The sequence below is a fragment of the Salvia hispanica genome, chromosome 3 (genome assembly GCF_029641045.1).
Source record: "Salvia hispanica isolate PSC_SH4W2 chromosome 3, Shi_PSC_v1, whole genome shotgun sequence".
NCBI lineage: Eukaryota > Viridiplantae > Streptophyta > Magnoliopsida > Lamiales > Lamiaceae > Salvia > Salvia hispanica.
In genome coordinates, this window is record NC_142694.1 from 5195612 (window position 1) to 5212571 (window position 16960).

The 16960-nt window shown below is 38.3% G+C and overlaps 5 protein-coding genes across 5 annotated transcripts; 2 read left to right on the forward strand and 3 right to left on the reverse strand.

The window, feature by feature from the left end:
* Positions 1–16: 16 nt before the first annotated feature.
* On the reverse strand, positions 17–1589 carry LOC125214896 (uncharacterized). Its single transcript, XM_048116109.2, has 5 exons — positions 1295–1589; positions 1167–1219; positions 924–1088; positions 511–612; positions 17–308 (listed from the first exon to the last, which is right to left on the reverse strand). Exons 1-5 carry the CDS (start codon positions 1482–1484, stop codon positions 174–176), a joined length of 645 nt encoding a protein of 214 aa, XP_047972066.1. The 5' UTR covers positions 1485–1589; the 3' UTR covers positions 17–173.
* A 438-nt stretch (positions 1590–2027) lies between these two features.
* On the reverse strand, positions 2028–5919 carry LOC125212295 (hydroxyproline O-galactosyltransferase HPGT1-like). Its single transcript, XM_048112416.2, has 12 exons — positions 5529–5919; positions 5016–5079; positions 4360–4409; positions 4071–4261; positions 3818–3881; positions 3642–3714; positions 3185–3308; positions 2971–3058; positions 2798–2848; positions 2609–2680; positions 2412–2527; positions 2028–2329 (listed from the first exon to the last, which is right to left on the reverse strand). Exons 1-12 carry the CDS (start codon positions 5639–5641, stop codon positions 2307–2309), a joined length of 1029 nt encoding a protein of 342 aa, XP_047968373.1. The 5' UTR covers positions 5642–5919; the 3' UTR covers positions 2028–2306.
* An 889-nt stretch (positions 5920–6808) lies between these two features.
* On the reverse strand, positions 6809–9116 carry LOC125215349 (tRNA dimethylallyltransferase). Its single transcript, XM_048116741.2, has 2 exons — positions 8667–9116; positions 6809–7046 (listed from the first exon to the last, which is right to left on the reverse strand). The coding sequence occupies exons 1-2, from the start codon at positions 9050–9052 to the stop codon at positions 6941–6943; spliced, it is 492 nt and encodes a 163-aa protein (XP_047972698.1). The 5' UTR covers positions 9053–9116; the 3' UTR covers positions 6809–6940.
* Positions 9117–9131: 15 nt separating this feature from the next.
* LOC125215347 (LIM domain protein) lies at positions 9132–12904 on the forward strand. Its single transcript, XM_048116740.2, has 3 exons — positions 9132–11434; positions 11534–11725; positions 12152–12904. Exons 1-3 carry the CDS (start codon positions 9345–9347, stop codon positions 12708–12710), a joined length of 2841 nt encoding a protein of 946 aa, XP_047972697.1. The 5' UTR covers positions 9132–9344; the 3' UTR covers positions 12711–12904.
* Positions 12905–13402: 498 nt separating this feature from the next.
* On the forward strand, positions 13403–14467 carry LOC125215924 (hevamine-A). Its single transcript, XM_048117506.2, has one exon. It carries the CDS (start codon positions 13431–13433, stop codon positions 14337–14339), a length of 909 nt encoding a protein of 302 aa, XP_047973463.1. The 5' UTR covers positions 13403–13430; the 3' UTR covers positions 14340–14467.
* Positions 14468–16960: the final 2493 nt, after the last annotated feature.

Sequence of the window (16960 nt, forward strand, 5' to 3'; positions counted from 1 at the left end):
AATGAAGCACAGAAAATAAAAACAGAGGAAAGAAAATGGTCATTGCTATAAAGGGGCATACAAATGTGTATACAATCATAGAATTTCACTCTTTACAATGATAGACAATACATGATGCTACCTAATTTCGTATAAAACAACACTTGCAATATTCTGATATGGAGTAGTATTATTCAGGATGGAGCATTGATAAGTTGAGCCAATGCCTTGTCTGTGTCGTTGTCGTACATAATTAAGGCCTCAGCTACATTGTTCGACGGGAATCCCATTTCTCGTAGTAGGGTAAATCCATTGGCGAATTCCTTAACCTGTGACAAGTTGAGTTATATAGGTGCTGTTTAATAGTGGGTTGACAACACTATCATGGTAAGAAAGCCTATCCCATTTTACATGCAACACCAAAAGAGTGATATAGTTCATAGTAAGGTTTCTGCAATAACGCAGACAACAAGATATACTGATCGAACACATTATTTTCAAGACTATGAAACGTAGAAAGAGAGATATTACCTTGGAGGGATTGTCTCCATAATTTGCAACTGCAAGCGGCACAGCCTCTCTGCTGAGACCTGCTGCTATATATTTGCTCACCACAGGATCTGCGGCCGCACCCTGAATTCAAAAGCCGATTCATGTCAATATCACCAGCTAAAATTCAACAAGAGACACACTCTGTTTCATCCATCTGACTATGGACTGATAAATTTTATAAACTCTAACGAGGATTGGTGAATCCTAAGCAAAGTAAATGCACCGTGCAGCCCGATAAACACAAGTTTTTGCCTTAGCCCACAATGATATGAAACTGATTCATAAGCTAAGGAATAAGCAGGCACAAGCACACACATTGAAAGGGAAGTGAGTCGAAAATCGAATATGAAAACGAACACAACTACAACCAAATTCATGAAAAGAGCACATACATAAGATGGTGTTGGCTCAGTTGCCTTTGGTAGAGAATTGTCGATTCCAAGCCTAGCCCAGTTGGGGTTTTCCTTAACTGCTTCCGTCAGCACATTCCTTTCAAAGTCGAAATCGAAGTGGAAATTGCTGCGCGGAATTTCACCCAGATGTGGCAGCAATGGAGGCTACAACGATCAAATCAATCAATTTTCTAATCCAGGCAAATAAACGACAATTTAGAAATCTTAAGCAGCAATATATACCGGCGGAGTGATTCTGTATTCAGGTTTGATCGCAACCCTAATCCCGATCCCAGCTGCAAATTAGCCCCAAATCAGAATAAAAAATCAATTAAATACACATATAAGGGGAAAATGAAACGGCGACATACGATTAGAAGGTGGAGGCGGCGCATGGTGAAACGGAGGGTTGCGGACTGAATGAGGGTCGGCGCTGCCGATCTTAGGGTATAGTACGGACTGTTGAGCGTAGGGCGGATGAGAAGCGGAGGGAGCCCTGCCGTACGGCGGCGTGGTGGAATCATACTGGGGCGGGTTCCGTTTTCTAAAATCGTACTCCATTGTATTTCTTGGTGGAAATCAGGCGCCTGTTTGTTTAATTTGATCCAAAATCAACGCGATTCTAACTTGGAGATGAGAAAGAGCAGTAAACTGACCAGAAAATAAAATATTAAAATGAAATGGAAGATATTTTTGGTCCTATGCTATTTTATCTTATAATACACCATTATTATTATTTTATATTTTGATCTAATTAGTAGTAGTATAATTTGCAATATCTAAGCATACAAAATATACCTACCTATATTACACTAATGTACGATAAGTCGATAACATATTTATTTTAAATGAACATTATGGCATAATTTATTTTAGTTTTCAGAACTTTTAAGACTCCCAGTGCATTGCAAGTAGTAATAAGAAAAGTGGATATATGGAGCTTTCCAATGATTTGAAGAGACAAATTGCACAACAAATTACAAAAATGTAAGCAGTTTTAGGATAATAGTAAAAATGTATGCAATGTTTCAACTATCGTTGAGTTGAGCTAGAGCTAAAACGATGACAAAATCGAACATCTACTCGATATAAATACATGCCGAATACATGGTCAATGCAGAAAAGAGTGGATAACTGGATATGCGTATGTTAGGAGCATCTGAATATATGTCACAACTGCTACAGAGAAACACTGTGGTTCCAAAAAGCTACTAGTACATCTCAAAATAATGTAGATAAGACAGTAGTATGTGAAATTTTTGAACATGTAAGGGGCCGAAAAAGAAAAAAAGAATTCCTCCTGATCTAAAATCATCGTATGTGCAATAGATTTGTCAACGCCGCTGTAAAGAATATGAGCTCTCTCTGAATCTTAAAACAAGATCATACACCTGAACACAAGGCTCCTGAAAACAAAACCACCATCATTCACTTTGCTTCGTTAATTGCTGTTATGATACTATTGAACGGGTTTTGCAGATATCGAACCTGTGGACCAAGAAGATGAGCAGCAAAACTTATTCTCGTCCACATGCTGCACATCCAGACCAATAAACCACGATCCTACGCTGATGTCATCATGTGCATATGTGCGAAGGAAAGATCTGCCAACCAAAAAAATAGAGGGAGAGCTCAGGTTTGGTTCGAGCACCCAATGAATGCTAATCAGTTCAAATAGAATTTACTTGTTAATTGATATGAACTTGGCCAGAGCCTTAGTTATCACGAACATCTCGCCTGAAGCATGGCGGAAATAACTGTTTACACAAGCAAGAAGCATTCGTTAAAGAAGCCACGGATGTGCGGGTGTGAAACAATACATTTGAAACTGTGTGCTGTATATGATCGTTGAAAGCGTACTGTAATATGCTTACGTTTTCCCATCCCCAAATTTCCACCAATCTGGTTCGTACCATCTTTTTCCCCTGTCAAGTTACACAAAGTGACGAGCTTATAAGTATCAATTCATGATACTATATGATATCAAGATGTACGGTCCATAGCTGCTTTCAAAATCATCACAGCATCAAAGTTTGATCACACTCACTTTTCAGAGAAAACTTCTCCTGATTTCATACACCCAATATATAAACGAGGCTTGTACTCTTGAGCAGCAAGTGTATTTGCAAAGGCATCTGCAGAGAAGATATATACGTCATTCACCTCTTGTGATGCATTCACTATTCAAGATAGAATGTTTTCTAATTATAACAATTATCAAACATATAGGGATGTTGCAAGTAATTGCACTTTAGACCTACCAATATTTACATAGACATCATCATTGACCTTTGCATAATAGCGTGCATCCCAATGTTCGGCAGCTTGAGCAAAGAATAACTTTGTCTTGTTTGGTAGTTCCTCAGGGGCCTCCACATGGTTATCCTGATTCAAAATTTGCTAGAGGAATTAATAACTACAGCGTAAGAGTGAGAGTCTGTTGACAGTGGTCACATTTTACTGAAAAAAATGAGTGGTCATAATTTTCCCTATACTACGATTGCTGAACAACTGCCAGAGAATAAATTTGCAGCATGTATCCAAACAGTTAACAAATTAGTAATGCTATCTTTTAAGCAGCACTGCATTAATTACAAGACTATAACAATCTAAAGATATATTGCACTGGACCTAGAGTTTAGTATGAACAGACTTTATTTTCTTAAGTACTATGTAAAACAGTCAGAATCCCTAATAACATGGAGTCAAATGACTTACAAGGATAAAAATATCATTTGCTAGTGCGTTTTCGTTATCAATGCCCCTATCCAAGCTGTCTCCTCGATTGGAACTGCACATTACGAGAATATTGAATAGATACTACATGTAGATTGTCGGACCTGTGGAAGGGGGTGGAAGGAGGGACAGAGGAGAGAGCAGGAAAAAAAGCACACCTTCTGCCAATGATAAAACGGATAACGATGCCTTTCTGTTCCTCCAACTTTTTCAAAGTTGTACCTGTGAAGAAGAAAAATATGAGATAGATGTGATCATTCTGATAAATAACTAGAAAATGTGAAGAAACTTTGAAAAGCATGGATAGATATTGAAGTGTATCCCAGAACACAAGATAACAGTGACAGTTCATAGTAGCAATCCCATTCAAGGTACAACCAGTCAACAATTGGTGTAAAGCTAATCATATACCTGTGCCCATCCATGCCTTCCTTATAGCATCTCTGTTGCTCTTACGACCAAATCCTGTAAGTATTCCAACCACTACGAGCGGCTTCCTCATAGGGCTTTTATCAGTTTCAGACAAAAGCTTTGAAACAAAACCTTCCTGTTTAGCAGCTGCAAGTTCCATCTCCAAGCCCGACAATATCTTCTGCTGTTCCCTGCATGTGAGTTTTGATTATTGCTGCATTCACAACCATTCTAATTTCTAACATCAAAGCACTGCACATAGAAAGAAAAGGAAACAAGTTAATGTCACCTGCATTCAATGATTTTCCATGAATCAGCAACTGACAGCACAGATTTTCCCTGAGTATAAAAGAGACATTAGAAGTTATCCATGGGTATGAACAAGATGTTGCAGCTCATTGCATAATTGAACACGATAAACATATCAGGGTATTGACCACATTTTACAAATTCAAAGCATGTATACCAAACAGATAGAAGCCAATGCCATGTATCGTGATAATTTCATGAAATATTATTGAGAGACAATTTGTAAGTTCATAAGCCAGTTTGCATCATGTCAGACAACTTTTTTCTTCAGTAAAATGGCAACACAAGATGTTCCAAAAGACAATACTTCCATCACTTTGATGAAATATTATTGAGAGACAATGACAGACATCTGGAAGCAAATTCAGCCATAAAGATACTGCTTAAATAGGGCAGCTAATATGCAACTTGTCCTAAAATAATAAATCCAAAAAGCAAATGTAAATCCAAAATTACCTAAACTAGCAGTAGACTAATGAATGAACTATAACAAAAGGGAATATTTATATAACACACAAAAGATCGAACATATGCAATGAACTGAGCACAAATGAAGGATCAGAAAGGTCACCGATTTCTTGATTACTCAAACCAGTCAAAGCAGTAAATCTCAAGGTAAAAAAACATTCTCAATACCTGACCAGTAATTCTATCAAGCTCCTTAGCTAAATAAACTCTGTTCTCCGCGTCCTGCCACAATCTGCCACACCCAATTACACACATCAAACTACATTTTAACTTTCCTTCTTTCCTATTCTAATGATGATAATAAACAATTCGGTATACAGTTGATATAATGCAGCTCCAGGTTATGTAAGTATTTTTGTCTTTTTAACTTATTTCCCCTTAAATCAAACAATTCAATCTACGTTCAATAGCTAGAAAATATAATCATAGGAACATGTTTGCATACTTTCTCCGCACTCAAATTTACAAGCGATTAAGAACAATTTCTGGCTTCTAGCTTCAAATACCAATGTGTCATAAGCATTCGCATCTTATCACCAGTAACATGATACAGTCAACCAATTAAGCCTCATCAGCTACAAAATAATCAACTCAACCACCCAAAACATAACAAGCACATTTCAATAACTGCTACAAACAAAAAATAGTATAAATATATAAAACCACACAACCAAAACTCACCGTCCGGCGACATATAGAGAAGCAAAAGCTGAAAACATTGAGAACAAGAGAATCGAAATTCGGGACCGAATCACCATCCCCGTGAATCGCCCACCCGACTCCTTTTTCTGCATTTGCTTTGCTTCTCAACTCACTTCCAATTCAATCCAGTTACTGAGTCTAATTCAGCCGATCCGAGTGTTTACAATCGAAATGGAAATTAAATTAATAATCAGCAATAACACTCCTTTGAATCGGTGTTCCGATTCAACAGAAGTAGAATATTTTGAAAATGAAGTGCTGAGAGAGAACGCGATCGATTAGGACAATTTGGAGTGTGGATTTCAGTGCCAAACAATAAAGAAGAACAAATTTATTTTTCTGGTAGTACTGATTACTATTCGCAAGACTTTTTTCATTAGATTTAGAAAAGCTTACCGCAACATTCCGATTTACTGCTTCGAGATTACGGTTTTACAGCTATTGATGAAGTTTTTGATTTATTGGGCTCGAATTAGAAAAGGCCCAAACTAAATGGACTGTGCAAAGAGGCTCAAAGAGGCCCAATATAAGAAATAAATGGAATTATTGAAAGGAATAAGTGTAAATTTTTTCTAGCTATATTGTCTTCCTTCATATTCAATTGTTAGAAGTATTCCCTCGTTTTTGTTAATAGAGGTGTTTTTTAGCACAAAAAAAATATTTATTATGTTAATAGGAGATAATAAAGTAGGAGAGAAAATAAAAAGAAAAATATAGAGTGGAGAAATTAAGAGAAAAAATTTATTATTTTTTGCCAAAAAAAAAAAATAAGTCTTATGTTGGAAAATGACCTCGGAGAATAATATTCAAGAATGAGTTAAGACAGTCAATGATTTTGCTACAAAATTTATCTAAATACGTTTCATGGTGGTAATAATTGTAACGGAAAAATAACATTGATCAATGGTTATTGATACTATGTAGAATAAGAATAAAAACTCCTGTTAAACAATTTGATAAATCCCTTTTTCTGGATAATTATTATAAGCTAACGTGAATGTGGAGAAATATATGTCATTTCTAGTTTAGGGTTTTTGAAGAAAATGTCAATTTTGGTTTAGGGGATGTTTGGTTACTCAAGGTTAAAATATATTGATATAATCCGAGATTGAATTGGCACGAAAATTATTTTTTTTCCATAGGAGGCCAAGATCCCTAAGGCATGTAATCGAGTATTAAAATACGTAGAAGTTGCACTTCATTTTGATGTTATAACTTTGAGCAAACGATGCATATTGAATCTGAGGCTTCACAACATATTGTATAACATGAATATATCCATAACCCCGATGAAAATTGGTTCAAGATTTATCAGAAATCCATGCTCTTTTTTTAAGATGGATATTCACCACTCACAAATTATGATGATTAAGAGAAATATATTTGTGCCGTCACGGTCCTCCCAGTATGGCATTTTCGATATCTTCCCTACTGAGGGCATAGCTGAATCGTCTTTCAACATCTTTCTCGAGATTTCCTGCTCCACTCTTCAGGTACCTGCACAGCAAACGTATTCAGCGATATTACATAACATTGAGAATCTCTGAGATTTAAACAACTGAAGAAGTACCCTTTAATAAACTACAGCTAAGTTTTTTAATGCTTGGAAGCAAAAAGTTGTGCAACTCTGGAAACCCACAGCTTGATTGAAGAAGCCAACATGTGTGCTTATGAATAAGTGACTACTTATTTAACAAACAAAGAGATATCATTACCAGAAAACTTATTCCAAAAAGCATTATCTCCACTAGTTTAACATGATCAAGTGGATGCAGATGTCCAACAAGCACATTTTTCCATGAGCAACACAAGTGAAAGCATATAATGTTGTGTATTGAAATATATACTTGTAACAAATATATTTCAAGTGCATCACTGTGGGAGATTGATAGTCAATCCAAATGAAGAGATGATTGAAGAACGAAAGATGATTAATATCCAAAATCCAAATGGACTACATATTAGTAATAAATTAAATTGGAAAGAAATACTGATACAAATAACCCAAGCACATGAAACAAATGTAGACAAGAAGACAAAGAAGACATTAACTTTGCAAAGATAGTAAGATACACAACATCTAACATCTAGTTATGGCATAGACCGATAAAAAAATTATAGCTATGCCATAGATCAATGAAAAAGTTTCCTGTGTTAGTCAAGCAACTAATTTTTAAGTATTTGACCAGCAGTCTCGGTAGCTTTGCCTTCAATCAGCTTCACACACAACAGCATTACATGAGCCAGAAGTTAAAGCCTTCTTATAAAGTTAACCCATCAATGAAACTTATCTCAAGATAAACACACAAAACACCGATATGGGCGACTCCTGTAAAAAAGTATTACCTAGAATTACAGAAATGCCTAACACTACCGTGGTAGAAAGAGGAGTATGATATATGAAATGTTCGTCAGCCTAACACTACAACGGTAGAAAGAGGAGTATGATATATGAAATGTTTGTCAGCTCTTCATTTCAAAGCAACTGGAGACTGTATGATCTTCCACTACTTTTCCTATCCACGCAAATGACTAACACAAGTACACAACCTTGCATTTACGTTTTAATAGCGAATGAAGTTAGACCTGTATACAATTGAAATCAAATCAACCCGAACTCTTTTGCAAGAAATCAAAATGAGATAGAACTCTATTGTAAAGAACCTAACATCAAGTCTTGCAATTTATCTCCAAATTTATGTAGTGACAGACTTAATCAAAGTGACTTTGACTTATCATTTCATTTACCGAATTCTCCAAAGTATGGTGTGTTTATATCATTCTACTCCCAATTAGTACTTATTAAGTTTTCAATAAAATTCTACACAGAGGAGTTTGTTCAAACAAATATACCCTTTGATACAAAGAAAGTCTAACAAAATATTATGCATACATAATCACATCATAAACTCAATCACTTGATATCCAGAGACATACAATGATGAAGTTATCAATTTAAACCACCTTCATTTCCACAACACACCGAATTGCATTAACTACTTAGAGCAAGAAACAGAGCACAATGCACCAATTTCAGTTACATGGCAATCAAACAGATAGTAAGACTCAGCAAACACATTCCAGAAGAACAAAAAAACAATCTTTGGAAGCACAAACCTTATGTACAAGTCAGTGACATCAAGCGAGAGCTGTGCATGCCAATCAGGCTTCTCCACAAACCAAACAGCTCTATCATCTCTGCTCTGGTAAAACCCCAAACTTCTGAGCCACGCCTCTACGCACGGCAAACTGTGAGAATACAACGCTTTCTTTTTCTCCGGCAATTTCTGCAGCCACTCGTCCTCCGCTTCTGCAACATCCGCCTCTTCTTCCGACGATTTTCGCCGGAAAAGGGCCCTTCTAGAAATAGACACTGACGAGGATAAATCTGGGCGAGGCCGGAATTCTCTTAAAATCGAAGGGCTTGTCGGTGAAAATGATCTTCTGCTAGAGAGTGGTGGATGCGAGAGAATCGAAAATTTGAAAGCAGAAAGTGAGGGCATTTTTTTCTATTTTTGGGCTCTTTCCCTTTTCTGGTTATTAAGGAGTAACTGATTGCTGTGGAGAAGAAGATGAAGATAGGGTTTAGTACGTCGTCGTTTTACCTTTCCCAAAGTCGAAACTGCCCCTAAAAAGATTAGAAAACATTTTGAAAATTCGCCCGCCTCTGCAAATTGTTTTTCCCGCCCGCAGCCGCAGCATAGATACCGTGGGATTTATCAAGTTTTCTCCTTTCGCTTGATCTTGATGCCGAAATACTTCACCTCCGGCGCACGTTAGTCTTATCCACCGTCAATGGCTAATCGGCAGTCACTGGATTTTTCCAAAACTCAACGTGTAGTCCTCCTCATTGACCTAGATCCAATTCTCACGCTCCAAAACCCTTCCCCCTACTTCTCCGCCGTCATATCCGCGGCAAATCGCCTCCTCCGATTTCCTCCGCTCGCGGCCACCCTCTCCGCCTTCAAACTCTTCTTCTCCTCCCTCTCTCCGCTGCGTTGCGCCGCAGCTCTCCCTCGCGATCTCTCTACACGTTCCCTATCCTTCAATCTCCCCCAAGAGACTCTCGGATCCCTCTCCACAACGTTAAATTGCATATCTAGCTCCGATCCGCCGAATTCAGCGTGCTGCCCCCGCGCTTCGAATGCCGCCAGCTCGCTGCTTCAATTGGTTCACGACTACGCGTGGGAGAGCGAGCAGGATAAGCTCGCCGGTGGTGGTGAATTTCCAGATGGAGGTTTTGTGAAAATTCCTTCTAATTTAGTTGTTCTGTTTTCGCCAATTGGCCAGTCTGTTAATTCATTGGTTGATTATCTGGAAGTGCGTGAGTTTAATGATGCATTTTGCGCTGTTCGAGAAGCATTTTCTGTTAGGGATATTCATTTGAGTTGGGTTGACGTTAAGATTGAAACTGATGAGATTGATGAGAAGAAATATGGGTGTGGGGAAAATTTAGTGACGATCAGGGATGGGATCAGGAAAATTGGATGGGGTTTTTGTTCTAGCGATTTCATTGTCTTGTGCTCGGTTTTGTTGCCTCTTGGGCTGATCTATCCCCAAATTGGGTTGTCTTTCGACTTTGCTGATTTTGGTGGTATTCGTAGAAGAAAATATAGTGGAGAACTGAATCTTGAGATATTGGATGTGAAAGGGAAGCCTTTAGAATGTAAGTTCTGTGATCTCGAGCTTGTGATTCTAAAGAGTCTATCTTGTACTATTGAAACTGATGACATTTTTAATGGAGCGGAATCTAGAGATTCACATAGTTTCTTCAGCCGAAACGCATTTTGGGCTCAATTTGGTGAGGGAACAATGAAGATACATGTTAAGAGTGTTCATAGCTATAATGTGCAGGAGAATACCGGAGGCATGTCAGATATCATTTTGGTGAGTGAGTGTTTCCAGGAGTCGCAAAAGGAAAAGAAGAAGAGTGGTGCTGACCTTTTCGCAGACAGGGTTCTTGAGATTCTGCACGAAGAAATGGGCGGATTGACTTGCAGGGATCAGTTGCCCACCTGGCAAATGTTTTTGAGTTTTCTTCATATGAATGGTTACTGGGCCTCAATTTCCCTCTCGAGTAGCAAGGGAGATATGTTAGTGGGTCGTCTCAAGCCTTTGACCGCTCATTTGGCTGTTCTCCACATCTCAGATGCTGGTTCTCTGAGAGGTAGAAGTGGATTTAATGGCGCCAATCGTGATTTCTGCATTGAGGAAATGATCGACTCAAACACATGTTCAGGCTCCCAAACTGATGCATCGACGTCTGGTAACTGTAAACAGTATGGAGATGGAAAAAGGAAAAGGAGCCAAAGGCATCTCTATCAGGAGATGACATGGAGTTCTTTCCGCGAAGCAGCTTTTGAAGGATCAAATTTTGACTTGTTTGAGCTTTATACTGCCAGATATTTGGAAAAATCCAAGAAGCTGAAGTTCCTTAAATGCTGGATGAAACATATTAACAAAGTTGAAGAATCTTTCTTGAAAATATTGCCGGTAATCAATTCCATGGGGGAAACATCTGGTTTTAATGTATTACCGTCCAAGTGTTCTCCAGTGCAAGAGGAAGTTGTGCCTGTTTCTAAAGTAGAGACTCAAGATGCATTTTTGAACATTCTCTCTAAAAGAATCCGTCATGGCCTGGAGTCGGGTATGGACTTGCAGAAGCTGGCAGAGCGCGTTGTCGAATTCTCCATTCATTGGCTGCATAAGAAGAGTGAGACTGAAGTTAATGCCGAAGCTCAGCAATGTGCAGCAACTTCAGATGATCTTAATAGTGAGGATGTAGTTGGGAAGTTAATTAAACTCCTACTTAGATCACCTAAGGAAATGAAGGAGGTGCACCAGAATCCAAGTTCCTCTCTATCATCGGAAGCTATAGTTCGAGAGTATCCTTTCTGTGCATTTATTTTGTTGAGTCAGTTTACTTCAGCTTTTCTTTTTGAATAGAAATTATTAGCCCTTAGTTTTCCCTTGACCTGCACAAGATATGAGCTGCAGATTCTGCTTCGAATGGAGATTCTGCGGTCAGATGTTGAGGCACTGATGAGAGAATCGAGCAAAAAGAAGCTACTGAAGCAGATATGTTCCCAGTTAGAGATCATTCAATTCCTCGTGGCAGGTGGGATTCACGGTCATATTAGCTTATACGATTATGTTGAGCGTACTATCAGAGCAAGGTAAACACTCTTCTTTAATCTACAATTGGTCCATGTAGATATGTATGCATTTAGCCTTTTTTTTCTAAATGTAGCTAAGTATGAAAAAGAAAAGATGGAGAACTCAAGTAAAGTTACTTGAAAGTAGAAGCAATAAAGCATTTTGGTTTAATCCTTCTTCTGCTCTTATGGTTACTTGTACTATTAGCTTTGTGAGTGAGTGTCGTTCCCCTTTTGCAGTTTTCTATGCTATGAATTGACTCCTGCGTCAAGAAATACTATGAAACTGCTTTTTATTAATTTTCTAGTAAGCTTTTGATCTTCAGATCATTCCTGGATGATATCCAGCATAAAGTGAGATACTGGTTATTAATATTACACCTGAATAAACAGGGAGGGAGTAGTAACGGAGTATCATTGGAATTCTAACACCCATATTTGCTCCAGGTATTCAGACAAGCTCGAAGATGTTGTGAAAGACATATACGCTGAAATGGACTTGCTGCCTTTTGGTGAGGAAGATGAAGCTCCGAGCCTACTGTTCAACAGTGAGGATAGCAGTCAATCATGGCGAGATAAGCATGATAGAAATGACAAAGGCGAGGCCAACAACCTCAACCATTCAGTCTCTGCTGAGGGAGAGTCCTCACAGCCTCTCACAAGTATGCACACTAGTCTACAAGAGAGTGGAATAGATGATTATACACGCAGCCTTAATGAAGCTCGTGAGAGAAGGGAGAAGGCTCGAAGATCTGCCCCCTTCGTAAGCAAGGCCCTTGATCTGCAGAGAGTCTGGGCACCTAAGCAACAACCCAAGGTGACAAAATGTAAGTATGATCCTCGTCCCAGCAAATCAAAACGGAAGGATAAGCATACTCGCAGCTATAGTGTGGTTTGTGAAACTCCAATGACTGGAAATAAACGAGTTTGCTCTGGAGCTGGAACCCATGATCTTGGCAGCTCTTCATTCTCTACTGTTTCCAAGGCTTTGTTTCAAGACAACTGATGATTATTCCATTCAATTGAAAAAACTAATGGCCAATAAGTTGGTGAAGAACATTTGTTTTCATTACTTTCATGTATATCTCATATATTTGCATAGTTTAATTATGAGTTAATATTCAGCAAATGAACGAAGTAACTGATGTATTCATACTCCATACTTTTCACACCTTGTATCAAAATATCGTGGTGCTGTAACATTGTTTGTCTCAACTATCAAGCCTCTTTATTCTTGGAAGAATGCACTATTGCAAGTCTCCTGGTCAAGTATGAATTCATTTCACATCTATTTTATTGGAGCATGAAGACTATATGATGAATATACTTGTATTGACAATTTGATGGTAACATCCCAACTAGACCCAATATACAATGAAATAAATTTCTTGGAAATGACAATGACAACTAACAACAATCAAATATTATAGATATGGATAACAAAGAAAATATGTCCTAACATATAAGCAAAGTTTTGTGTGCATCTGCAGTGCATCCACCTTCATCAATTTTCAATAAAAACTCAATTTAAGCTTAGTGGTTGACTTGACTTGATCAACCCTCCCATTCCACTGTTAGACCTTCACTAGTCAAAATATTCCAATTCCATTATTACTTGTGTATAAAACAATATCCTAAAGAGTAAAATACTAATAAAATTTCAAACCATTATTTCTATAACCCTATAAGTAAACTCCAATGTATGCTCATTCAAAAATAAACCATAATGGAAAGCAGAAGCGAATTCCTATATTCACTCCTCGTCGTCCTCCTCCTCCAAGCTCTCCTTGGCACCTCCGCGAGAGGAGGAGGCGGCGGCATCGCCATCTACTGGGGGCAAAACGGTAACGAAGGCACTCTCGCCGACACCTGTGCCACCGGCAGATTCGCCTACGTCAACATCGCCTTCCTCAACAAATTCGGCGGAGGCCAAACCCCCGAGCTCAACCTCGCCGGCCACTGCAACCCCGCCACCAACTCCTGCCGCGTGGTCAGCGACGGCATCCGCGCCTGCCAGAGGCTCGGAATCAAGGTCATGCTCTCCATCGGCGGCGGCATCGGAAACTACTCTCTCTCCTCCACAGATGACGCCCTAGCGTTCTCAATTTACCTATGGAACAATTTCCTCGGCGGCAAATCCGCCTCCCGCCCCCTCGGCGACGCCGTTCTGGACGGCGTCGACTTGGATGTGGAGCACGGATCGACGCTGTACTACGACGATCTGGTGAGAGATCTGAAGCGATTGGGGAAATACGGGAGGAGAGTGTACGTGAGCGGCGCGCCGCAGTGCCCCTTCCCCGATCGGGTTTTGGGGGCGGCGCTGAACACGAGCCTCTTCGATTACGTTTGGGTGCAGTTCTACAATAATCCGCCGTGCCAGTACGCGTCGGGAAACTCGGGGAATTTGGTGAATTCGTGGATGCGGTGGACGCGATCGGTGAAGGCGGGGAAGATATTTCTAGGGCTGCCGGCGGCACCGCAGGCCGCGGGGAGCGGATTCATTGCGGCGGATGTGCTAACTGCGGAGATTCTACCGGTGATTCGGAGGTCGAGGAAGTACGGCGGAGTGATGCTGTGGTCCAAGTATTGGGATGATCAGAGTGGTTACAGCTCCGCCATTGTTGCAAAAGTCTGAAATTTGGGAAGTTTATTTGGTTTCGCGATTTGCATGAAACGCAACGCATTTTCTTATGATTGAAATCAAAATAAAATTTAACTTAATTTATAAATTTTATAAATAAAATAAAGTTTTATTTTATAATATTTATATTTCACTTTTTATGGAAATGTCTAACCGGGACTCCTAATGCCAGATGGATGAAAATGATCAACCGGGACTCCTAATGCCGGACAGAGGGAGTACTAATTAATTCAATATATTTATTGTAATTGCTTGAAAAGTATTCTATTAATTTTAAAATAAAGAGAAATAATAATAAAAAAAGAAACAAATTTAATAAGGTTAATGTTTCGGACTTTTACAATAACGTTAAATAGATCCGTTCTTGGGTTTTAGATAGGGATGTCAATCGGTCTAACCCGTTCGGGTTCGGGCCAGCCCACTCGGGTCGCCGGGCTATTTGGTTGCGGGCCGTTCGAGTTATGGATTTTTCGGGTCATAAATTTTCAACCCTAACCCTAACCCGCCGGGTTTTGGCTAACACATCGGACTATTCGGGCCTAAAAGCTTTCGAAAATAATCTCTTGTATCAAAATTTTCTTCTATATAATGATTTTAAATTTTAGATACTTTTTTTATTTTTAGTTTGGAATCATATAAAATCTTCAAATTTTTATAGTTTTCTTCAATAATACTTTAAAAGAAACCTTTCATCTCGATCAACTACAATATAAATTAAAGCTTGTGTTCGTGTCATTATTATGACATTATTCGTAACTAATTCTTTATGAAAATAAAAAAATCATATCTTACAAGAATCATTATTAAGATGATAAATATATTGAGATTTTGATGGGTTAGTTCTTAATTTTGTCTTGATTGGCTATGGTGGTGGTATGACATGAGACGGTGCAATAATGAGTTGAGGTGGAACTTGAAAGCTGATATTGTGGGATCGAGTGAAATAGTGTAGAATGAAAATTGAAAAAGACTAATAATTGTGTAGAATGAAGATTGAGGGTTCAAAAATATAAAAAACTCTTAAAACTTAATATTTTATAATTAAAACTCACATTCGGGCCAACCCATTTAGCTCGTTTTGTATTCGGGTAATTAAATTACAGCCCTAACCCGCTCATTTTACCGGGCTGTTCGGGTCGGCCCACGAGTTTCGAGTTGAATTGACATCCCTAGTAGTACTAGTGTCGGCAATGGCACCATCTAAGTGGCTAAGACGTGGATTTGGTGAGCGGTAGCTAGTTTTCCCTCTCACGTGTGCGGTGTGCTGTCTCATTCGGCCCGCCTCTGCTCGCAACCGTCTCACATATATTAAGGTTTTCTAAAAATAAAGGTACATTATTATACGTAAATAGACTTATTTTATAGTCCATCCGTCCCTAAGAAGTATGAACTATTTCCTTATTAGTCCCTTCTTGGAAAGTATGAACTTTCTAGTTTTGGAATAGTTAAACAACACATTATCCATACACATCATTTTATTTATCACATTAAATGTAGTTTACATATAGTTATGTTACGCAAATTGATGAACAAAACAGATGCACGCTATATGCACGTGAGGGGAACTGGGGAAGTACTTGTTGGAGACGCAGTCGATTAATGGGGCTGTACTTGTTGGAGAGACGGTTGATGAACGGTGCAGATTGCCGATGAACGGTGGCGCCGGTGGGTCCTGCTGTTAGTGTTTGTTGGCATGTTTAGATTTTATTTATTAAGGGTGAGAGATAAGCATAGAAAAAGAAGTGTCATCACATTTTTAGTTGGTTTGAGTTGTGAACTCTATGATGAACAATTATCAGCTATTGCTTATTGATATTCATATTTTAAATTTAATAGAAAAATTACAATAGTAAGTGTCATGAGTGCCTGAATTGTGAGAGATATGTCGCCATTAAACTTTTACACTATCTTTTGATTGTTATTTGTTAATTAGGGTTTTTTATACTTTGGGTGCATAATTAGTTATTAGCATTAAATTTAAATTTCGTAGTTAGTTATTTATTAAAGGGTCTGTAAATCTTCCTAAGCTACAATTTTGGTAATCTTATAATTGTGGTCAATTATCTAACATATTTTATACTCCATTAGATAAATTTTGATGTGTCTATCCCACGTATAAAATCAATTCAAGGCTTACAGTTGAACATATAACAAATACTAATAATTTGTTGATAATTAATCTGCATTATACTAGCTAAGGAGTATATTGGATATGTATATGTAGTCAGCGATCTTATCTAGCAGTTATATAGTAGTATATCACTATATGCATGACGTAGAATGGTTACTATATTGTTTTTCAACACAATAAAATGATAATTCTTCTCTTGTTTTTGCTTCTCCAAATAATCATCACCCTCAACTTCCAAGCACAAATTTATGAGCAAGCCACGAAACTCCACCCAACGGGGCCACCGGGGCTCCCTCTTTGGTGGATGTATTGAACAAAAATAGATGCATGGTATATGCACCATATATGCACGTAACTAAGCAATGTTCTAAATAAAGCTATTAAAATATTCTAAAGCTAAATAATACTTATTAAATACTATTTGATTTATTATGAAAGTTACATTTAACTATATAATTTTTAAAAAACTTTTTTGGGGCGAAAG

Bases quoted from the DNA above. Each gene is read 5' to 3' on its own strand.
- LOC125214896 (XM_048116109.2), bottom strand. From the start codon at position 1,484: ATGGAGTACGATTTTAGAAAACGGAACCCGCCCCAGTATGATTCCACC. The intron at 1,220-1,294 runs GTATGTCGCCGT...GCTAATTTGCAG, and splicing joins GCCGCCTCCACCTTCTAATC to CTGGGATCGGGATTAGGGTT. The intron at 1,089-1,166 runs GTATATATTGCT...TGATCGTTGTAG, and splicing joins AATACAGAATCACTCCGCCG to CCTCCATTGCTGCCACATCT.
- LOC125212295 (XM_048112416.2), bottom strand. From the start codon at position 5,641: ATGCAGAAAAAGGAGTCGGGTGGGCGATTCACGGGGATGGTGATTCGG. The intron at 3,309-3,641 runs GTAAGTCATTTG...ATTTTGAATCAG, and splicing joins CAAATGATATTTTTATCCTT to GATAACCATGTGGAGGCCCC. The intron at 2,849-2,970 runs GTGAGTGTGATC...GTAACTTGACAG, and splicing joins GGAGAAGTTTTCTCTGAAAA to GGGAAAAAGATGGTACGAAC.
- LOC125215349 (XM_048116741.2), bottom strand. From the start codon at position 9,052: ATGCCCTCACTTTCTGCTTTCAAATTTTCGATTCTCTCGCATCCACCA. The intron at 7,047-8,666 runs GTTTGTGCTTCC...TTTGCTGTGCAG, and splicing joins GTCACTGACTTGTACATAAG to GTACCTGAAGAGTGGAGCAG.
- LOC125215347 (XM_048116740.2), top strand. From the start codon at position 9,345: ATGGCTAATCGGCAGTCACTGGATTTTTCCAAAACTCAACGTGTAGTC. The intron at 11,435-11,533 runs GTATCCTTTCTG...GACCTGCACAAG, and splicing joins TCGGAAGCTATAGTTCGAGA to ATATGAGCTGCAGATTCTGC. The intron at 11,726-12,151 runs GTAAACACTCTT...TATTTGCTCCAG, and splicing joins GAGCGTACTATCAGAGCAAG to GTATTCAGACAAGCTCGAAG.
- LOC125215924 (XM_048117506.2), top strand. From the start codon at position 13,431: ATGGAAAGCAGAAGCGAATTCCTATATTCACTCCTCGTCGTCCTCCTC.